General features: G+C 37.7%; 1 protein-coding gene across 1 annotated transcript; it reads left to right on the top strand.

The window, feature by feature from the left end:
• Positions 1–7,908, top strand: LOC119191121 (protein I'm not dead yet-like; the record flags this gene model as incomplete). The annotated part of the gene is made up of 14 exons (XM_037445010.1): positions 1–233; positions 438–452; positions 561–698; positions 1,238–1,390; positions 1,731–1,855; positions 1,934–2,045; positions 2,451–2,541; positions 3,067–3,127; positions 4,591–4,716; positions 5,109–5,211; positions 6,117–6,232; positions 6,756–6,847; positions 7,244–7,339; positions 7,711–7,908. Coding segments are annotated over exons 3-14 (1,306 nt in total), but the record flags the coding sequence as incomplete, so codon positions are not given.
• Between the last annotated feature and the right edge of the window lie 1,715 nt (positions 7,909–9,623).

Genomic DNA, 9,623 nt, shown 5'->3' with positions numbered 1-9,623 from the left:
ACTCAAAACAATGACATATATATATTATGTACCTAACTCCTTTTCTGCGCTTTATTTATAATCGATACCTATCATCCTTTTTTGTACTTATTCCTTTTTTAAAATATTCGAACGTCGTCTTTTATTTACAAATGACATCAAAGCTATTGTCTGGTTGAATGTAGTGATTGGAATATTAAAATGTCTGAACAACAGCCAAAAGGAAGGGGAAGAACACAAGGAGTCTATTTTTCGTAAGTACATGTTTTTTTCAACTTCTAAGTTCTGATATATGCAAGGTTTACTAAAATAGAATGCCAATGATTTGTGGGTTCCAGCGTTGTGTGGAATAATAAGGAATAATTAAGGAAAGAAGAATTTTGGAGCATTGTTACTGATAAAATATAATATTAAAATTAAGGTGAAAATAAATATTTAAACTTATCCTTTTGTTTCAGAATAATGTCGTTTTTGTAAGTATTTCAAAATATATGCGAGTGAACTTTTAGAACGAAAGTCGCACATTGATTTTGTAAATACTGATTCGTTTCCTTTGCATATTTGTTGATAAACATGCGCAGCCGTCCGTCAAAAGATCCCCGAACACCCGTGAAGGGTTTTATGCCGAGATTTAAAAATTTAATGGCCAAGCATTTTAGAGGGCTTATTGGCATGGCAGTGCCGGTATGTGCGCTGACTTGGCAAGGGAGAAAGGTGTTGTAAGTATAAAAATAACTCTTATAAGCTAGTTAACTCTTCTGAAATAATTATGCTGGTGCCCTTCTAGCGATAGCATTTGGACAAGAGACTTTCCAGTCTCTTCTCCGAGAGTTCTGAACGTAATTTCCAAGCTGCGAAATTTCCAAGCATTAATTTTATCATCCTAGCGGATGTAGCAATTGAAGTTGTTTTTTTGTACATGAACGGCGAAATGATGAATGAATGCATAAGTGAAGTGGGGTCTAATAGAATGTCGAATGACGAGAGATGATTACTCCTCGATAGTCGGCATGATTATGCCGGTCTGTTGGAACCAGATACAGGCTGATCCCGAACGCGACAAACATACGTGGGCCAATATGGCGGGTTTTAACACCTTGCGTACGGTGGTCGCTATCTGGGCGGATATAAAATATATTCTAGGATCAGCAAGTAATCCAAATAGATCAGTTGTCAATGTTCTTGGCCCGTTAATTATTATTAATGTGACTTTATATGTTGATCGATGGTGATTCTAATACAACCTTTCCGTTTGCAGCATCATATTACAGTACAATGCATGTGGATGTGGATGTTCTGGTTCTTCCTGTTGCAACCTGTTTCCATTCCCGTCACTGCGCTCATACCTATTTTTCTACTGCCAATGGCTGGTGTTCTTTCAACGCTTAGAACTTGCGGCTGCTATTTTAATGTAAGTTTTGGGTAGTATTATCACCATCATTACCATCATCAGCCACATAAAGTCCACTGCTGAACATAGTCTCTGCTAAAGATTTCCAGACGGACCTGTCAAAAGTTACCTGCATCCAGCGTGTTCCTGCGATCTTTATTAAGTCATCGTTATATATAATTGATAAATAATTTACGTGTAACTTCGAAACGTCAATGTGATGCGATACCCCAACGAGATTAGCAGTCTGTGTATTTAGATCGTTATTTTTGTATGTTGTTACGTTATACTATGTTCGTTTTTGTAGATTTACTCGTTTTAAAACTTGCTCATAATTTCATATAGTGACTTGAAATTTCAGGAGAACATGGCATTATTTGTTTTGTCAAGCATGCTGATTTTATTGTTGAATAATTCTGGTGCTGATCGACGCATAGCGCTCAGCTTGATATGCTCCGGCGACAATTGCCAGTTTTCTGGGAAGAGGTAACGACAAAACAAAAGACATAAAATATATCCTACCACCAGCAAAATTCAATCATAGTATGTTGTTTTTAATTTCAGATTGGTGTTTAAGTGTAGCGTGGCGGCATTTTTCTTATCCATGTTTAGCAACAGGCTCATCATATCATCCACCATCATGCAGTATATCACCCCAGCGCTAACGGAATTGCAGGTAATTTAGTATTATATTGCCCGGTGGTCTGGTGATTTCTAAAAAAACGTTGGGTAGTGGATAGATGACACTCAGACTTGATGATTGACGCTTACCTGCGGAGGTCTACTTTCAACACTGGACGACGATAGGGGGAAAGATTAATACACGATTGTCTCTACAATCAATATTAGCCACAGGATATCTACAACTGAGATTAGACTTCCTGAAAGATTTCCACACCGGCCTATCGGAAAAGAACATTATGTATAAACTCGTTCTTTATTGATCACTAAAGCAATGCCAGGAGAAAAGCTGTTGCAGCAACTCATAATACTTCGATTAAAAGACAATAGTCGGGGAACACTGAACTGGGCAATTTATTGCTGAATGTGTATAGCGTAATATAGTGCAATGTTGTTCCAGGCGTCGACAGCAAGCAGTCGAGCCACTGAACCTGATTACAACGAAATGCGGTACATCATCAACAACGCTATACAAACCGCATCATCCATTGGTATGTATATACAGGGTGTATTTTTGAAGATTCACGTACGTATGCACATAGATTCTAAACAGTTTATCATTGGTACAAAAGCAATTTATGACCAACAAAGTAATTGTTATTTTAGCATTCTTCAGATCCTGAATGCATTTGTTTCTTTTGTAGAACATTCGAATTCCAATGCAAAGTTTTGTTACGTTTAAAATCGAATTGGAGTTATGTACGTTTCGTACAATATAAGTAAATACGTAAACGCTAGCATAGACACATAGTATAGTTAGGGGCCATATTCCGTCTAATGTGGTATGTTCGTCTTTTAGCAATTATGGACTTTCTAAGCGAAGGATAGTTTTGATAGCCGTGTAAGTAAGAGACAAGAAATCTTCTATTTACCCTTACGGTTTTCAAAGCTGTCCTGTAATTAGAACGCTAGTAACTGCAGAAAGATGGCTTTGCCATCGTAGACGGAATAGAGCACCCTGACTATATATACTTAAGTAAACAGACATTTATTTTTTCAATTTGTTTCTTTCGCAGGCAGTATAGCTATAATGCACTCCGCGTATGCTTCACTGTGTTTCCGAACGATATTTTGCGAGTGAGTAACGCCTTGATATCTCAAGTGTCATCTGCCAATACAAATATTATTTACATACACGCCTTTTATCCTCGAAGGAGTAAGCAGAGATTAGCTTTTGCATTGATTTTTTAGCATCCACTTTTTGCCGTGTAGGGACACATTGTCTATATTTTATAGAATTTGTATTTTGCTGATTCTACATTTTGTAGCGGTGCGGGCGCACCAGCCAGCGTTCGTTAGTTCTTCCCCGTCACGCGCTACGTTAGTCCACGTGACCGTAGATGGTACCTACAACTTATAAATGAAATGAAATGAAACGAAATGAAACGAAATGAAACGAAATGAAACGAAATGAAACGAAATGAAACGAAATGAAACGAAATGAAACGAAATGAAACGAAATGAAATGATTTATTTGAATCTGTCAAATGTTATACATTATTTAGATTCCGTCAATATTAACTCTACCACCAGATCGGAAAGCAGTTTTCACCAGAAGAACGGGCAAGAAACTCTGGTGTTGCTCTTTTCAATCAGTTTAGGGTAAAGACTACAACAGTACATGATAAAGTGAAAAGAGAAAAAAAAAAGTTTAGAGCAGTTCATTTATAGGCTCGTGTAATAAGGAATAAATTAATTTAAATTTTATATGACTGCACAACCCTCTCAGGAATCATGAAATTTCTCTATTATCCTTATAATTATTTCCTCCCAGCACCTTTAGCAATTAGAAATTAGAAATGTAAGCGAAATGGGCAGAACAGTCCACACAAGCAGCACCCGTTCACGAGTATGACGCATGTGCCAGCCATCGGCCTCCTCAACCATATTGTAGGGAAGTGGCCGACCCGTCACACGACGCCATAGTATAGTATTAAGTGATTTTATATTTGTGACCAATATAGACTAACTCCCTTATTCAAAGACGTTATTTATCTAAAGACGGAGCATTGCTGTCATAACAAGTCTGGTTTTCAGTGCTGACGGTGTGGCAGCCTTGGCAGGGCATATACATAGGGCCTTTGTGATTGGCTAATATTGAGATACAACTTGAATCTAGTTGGCTGTTCGATAAACAAATCTGAGAAACAGACTTGTTATCATAGCAATGCTCCGTCCTTAGATAAATAACGTCTATGAATAAGGGGGTAAGTAATTCACCACTGTCGATTTTTTTTTGTAACCTTTTGAGAGTCGAGAAGATTACAAAGAGCATTTAGAATACAACAATTAGCACCCCTAATCCCCACAGCCGTATTTTGCTCCATGTGGCAGATGGCAAGCCTATCGCCATATCATAAATTCTAGGCTCTGGGTACTGAACCGAAAAACTCAATATCACTTTGCCCGACCCTGCATTTGAACATGAGACTTCAGCGTAAAGTGCAAGCAATACAGCCACACATGCCCCACGGTTTTGTTTGGACGAAAAAGATTTGATGTGTAGCGTAGCTTCTAATTGTCCGTTTGCATGTTTGCAGGAGCGCACCAAGAGGTCAAGAATATCCTGACATATTCAACTACTTCCAATATTCTGCCTTCGCGTTTCCAGTCGCCTTTATTATGTTCGTTCTAAACTTTGCCTACCACATGATACTTATTAATAAGTAAGTAATAATTGATTACTCTTTATTTTTGAGTTATTTTTAAGTTTTTATGTATATCTAAAAACATAAATTCTTCGTAAAGATTCAGAAGTACTAATCACTGGACAGTATATACTACAGGGCTGGTAATATCATTTATTAATAACGATGGTTGTTCTCGGGTTTCCCCGTATGAAGGAATTTCCCGCATAACAAACATCTTGACTAACGCTCGTATTTATAACATCAGCTATATTTGTCTTCATATCCTGACCAGGAAAATAGCAACCTGCCTTGAGGGCGCCTCTTTTGCTTTCAAAGTTAATGTTGTCAAGAAATTAGTTCCATATTTTATCACAAGATGGCGAGCTTTATTTCCTGACCAGGCTTATACACCATTTATATCATGGCAGATGTGTCTGCAAAGCGATGAGTGCGAACAGCATGACGGAATTGAGGAATAGCTTGATGAAGAACAAAACCGCACTGCCGCGTCGCGTCTCGCTGCACGAAAAGGTACAACTAAAAACCTATTGCTCGATTCTCAAGTAAATTTCAGTTGCCAATATACACAGCTAATGATACTACTCAATGACGTTTTTTTTTTTTTACAAGTAGACGCGTCATACACTAACAAAAGAGCATATAAAAACGGCGCACTATTTGCTATAGTCACGTATCTGTACATATTGGCTTGAAGAAGGAATAAAAAACGACAATTACGTAACGTTAGTGCCGCACGCTGATTGGCCGTCAAGTCGGGCAATTACCTTACTTTCGTCTTGCCAGTATTGAGCTCTAACATCGTATCTATGTAATAAAAACATCTTAGATAATACTACTTTATTTGAAAACATTTGGATGTGAGTAGTATTTACTCTGAAGTTGTGCACCAGGGCCCTTATTCTGTATGATAGTGTAAACGCGTAACGCGGCCGTGTCATGTTATCTTCGAGAAATGTGCGTGGAATGGTATTCTGTAAGCCAAATTTCTATAGTCCTAAACATGATGCGTTGTGTTACGTGCTTGTTACGCACTGTTAAAATAACGTGCGGGATAGAGATCATTTTCATCATTGCGATTTTCATCACTATCAGACTAAGTGGCGTTGTTGTATTTCGATGCGGGTGTCTTTCTGAAAGTTTCTTTCCCGCGGCGTGTTTATTGAGTTTTCCCCTCACTGTCAGCCCGGAGTTTTAATCATGCTCAGTAAATGGCTATAGGCTCGCGGCTATAATTGTCAGAGATAAATCTTGTTAGTCGACCTATCTAGACCCCACTCGGCTTACCATCAGATGCAGTGATCAGTTTTATTATATGAATATTACACTGCCTGTGAAAAGACACCCTCTCTAGCCTTGAAAGTAGTGTCGATGCGTGATGCTATGTATTTAGTGTATTTGTCGTCATTGTTTTGCAGCTTACGGTGTTCTTCATGATATTCGCCCTCGTTATATTCTTTCTCCGCTGGAGTACTTTCTTGAACATGGGATGGGCTGACTTTGCCAGAGATGAATCTTCGCCCCAAATACCGAGGTAAGACAACCTCAAAGTCGAAGAACCTCGCTAGATGCAGGTCGCATTTAACAGGTCTCGAAATGTTTAGAGGAGGCCTTGTTCAGCAATGGACTCAATCATTGTGACATTTTATGACTGACCCAATGTTGGGGGATTGTAATTTTTGGTAGTCGATAGTAATAAGTAGTTTGACATATGTTTTAAATATATTTATAAAAAATATTCCAAATTCAAAACTTATGAATCTATGAATACCAGTAGCGAATAAACATCGCCAGTGATATGGCGAATAGACATCTGAGACGTCACTGAACATGTAGATAATGAAAATTTATACTCTGCTTGAAATCGCAATGTTATATTTTTTTTCCTTATATATTCATAATCTATATGAAATTCATTGAAATGAAAGCATAAATAAAAAATATTGCACCTTCCCTATTCCAAAGTTGAGTGGAATCGCTATTGGTTACTTAACATCAGGCGAGGGCTTGCTCATCTCAGCATTAACATGTTAAATAAAAAAGTGGTTCCATTTTAGGGTAAAAGATGCCACGGTGGCTGCCATATTTGTGATTGCGCTTCATATACTGCCCAAAGGGTACGCGTGGCTGAATTACTTTAGCGCTGAAAGTAAGTACTGGCATAGATTACTACTTTATCTAAATTACTTCTGATGGAACTGTGAAGGAAAACATCGTGAGAAACCGGCATTCCTGAGTTCTTAATAGGAAATTTGAGGGTGTATGAAGTTTACCAATCCGTTCTAGGCCAATTAACAATAAGAACAATTACAACTGAATATACCCAGATAAATAAAAAATAATGCAACAAAGTGTCCACCAAGAGCTAATAAATACTAGGAGGGAGTAATAAGAAACAAATACTTATAAAATTCAATATAAAAAATAACTTACTGATTACACTTAAAATATTCTTTAAGGATTTTATATAATAAATTGATAATTTTGTGCGGTCTTCGTAGTCAAATATTATGTTTTTAATAGCTATACCACAATTTTGTTACAGAAAAAAGTGAATTGCCGCCACTAAGACCGGAATCTGCAATACTTTGGTGGCGTTTCGTCGATAAGAATTTGAATTATGGATACATATTTCTTATTGGTATGACATTTGGCATTGAAATTATTTTTCTCTAGTTGGCTATGGCTTTAACTATAGCGTGTAACAAAGTAATACTTCTGTTTGTAAACACTATTTTTTCCTAATTGCAATAAAGCTATAGATGTAATTTTTCTCCGCAGTAAGTAGTCTTATTGTATAAAACTTCCCCTAAAAGTTTCCCGACCAAGAAATGGAACCCAAGGCCTATTAATTATTAATGGTATATTTCAATGATAAGCTACATAGGCAAAGCGAACGAATAGATAATCAGATAAACAAAGCTAAAGAAAACTATGAATTTGGCGACACGATGCGTCCTCACCGTAATGTTTAGGAATCTGGATGTAAGGCTGCAGTTAGTAATATTCCAGGCTCCGGCGTAGCCTTACAAGTTGCCATTAAACACACCGGCCTGGACGACGACATAGTGGCCCACTTCGGCAGCAGTGTTCACGGACCACGAGTTCAGCACGTCGCTGTTCCTCGTCTGCCTCGTGGCTGTCATCATGTCGAACGCGATGAGCGGTGTTGCTGCCTGCGTGTCCTTCCTGCCGTTGATCTTGAGTATGGTACGTATTGCAGTGTTAATAGGTGTCAATTTAGAGTGGATGGTACTATTACCAACCTATACTACATGCGCGAAGCATTCTGGTGGCAGGTGCTCCTGAATATCGTATTGATAATTTTGTTTTAAATATTTTTTCGCCTACTTTTTGAAGATGGTTATTTCTAACATTTAGATATTTCTTATCTACTTTATTTAATTCTGGGAAAGTAAAGTGAATTTATTGCCTGATTATAAGATTGTGGCATCAAAATATTGTCTATTGTTGAGAGATGATTATCCGTCGGAAGTCAAAAGAATTATGCCGGCCTGTTCAAACCCCCTACTTATACACAGCCGGATTACAAATTGCGAGAAGCTTACATGGGCCATTATGATATTATTTACATATTTACGGTGATGCTACGCGGGTGAATAGGTACAAACCGTCAAGAAAGTGTAATACAACATTAATAATCTAAATAAATATAACTGAAAGGTGACTGACTAATTGACAGTGATCTATCAACGCACAGCCCAAACCACTGGACGGATCGGGCTGAAATTTGGCATGCAGATGTTATGACGTAGGCATCCGCTAAGAAAGGATTTTGATTAATTCTTCCTCCAAGGGGATAAAATAATGGATGAAATTTTGTATGAAACTTTGTCAATTTTCAACCGGTCGGGTTGGGACTTAGCATGCATAAAGCTAATATGACGTAGGCATCCCTAAGAAAGGATTTTGATAAATACAATATAAAACAAAGTCCCCTTCCTGTCTGTCTGTATGTTATGAATTTTCTCAAAAAATTTTACCGAACGGATTTTCTTACGGTGAAAAATTAGGGATGGAGGTAGTTTAAGGTTCTCTGAAGGTTATAAGCTACTTTCTATCCCAGGAAAGGCTTTCTTCACGCGGGCGAAGCCGCGAGCAATAGCTATTAGTGCATAAATACGAAAAAAAGTGTAGCCTTATCAATCTCAATTTGATTTTTTTTTTTGTCACTTTACGCGTGTCCCAAGACCATCTCACCAACGGCAAAATATTTTCTAGTAAACTTATTGTAATAAATACAAGTATATGGGGAAATGTTAAAGGCCGCGGAACCGCCACCAGACGCCGTGACCTTCCGAAGCATTCGCGACTGGCCAGTGAAGATGTACCTGGGTGCGCTCGGCGTTGGGTTGGCCAGCTCGTTTGGCTTCATGTTTCCGTTCCTGTACACGCCGGCTTATTACTGTCACTACACTGGAAAAGTGCCCATGAAGAAGATGGTATGTATGGAAACTATTTGATGCCATCAACACGGCCTATTTGACCCACCTATTCAATTTGATATTCATATTTATTTATTTAAAATATTTGCTAGCGGCACCCAAACTAAGCTACGCTTGTATCTTGAGCTGCCATGATAAAAGTTACATTATAAATATTTAGCCTCAAGCAGAAAATAATGCAATTTATATTACTTAACTATGAGCTAAAGAATAATAATTAAATTGTAGAAATTAGATGAACAAACAAATTAAAGGGAACAACTTTAAAGCATAAAATGATCAGTAGGAAGGTTCGGTGCCAAGAGTTTATGTGTATGAGCTAGTTGTTAGACAAGGTGTATACGTTGAAAATGTCTGTTACATTTAAACAAAGCAATATTAATATTTGCTTCATTACAAAATAACGTATTAAATTTATCCAGACACATGCATATTGTGACATTATGGCGTACTCACTAA

The sequence above is a fragment of the Manduca sexta genome, unplaced genomic scaffold, assembly GCF_014839805.1.
Source record: "Manduca sexta isolate Smith_Timp_Sample1 unplaced genomic scaffold, JHU_Msex_v1.0 HiC_scaffold_1063, whole genome shotgun sequence".
NCBI lineage: Eukaryota > Metazoa > Arthropoda > Insecta > Lepidoptera > Sphingidae > Manduca > Manduca sexta.
The sequence above is the reverse complement of the archived record's forward strand: the minus strand, read 5'-3'. Positions and strand labels throughout refer to the sequence as shown.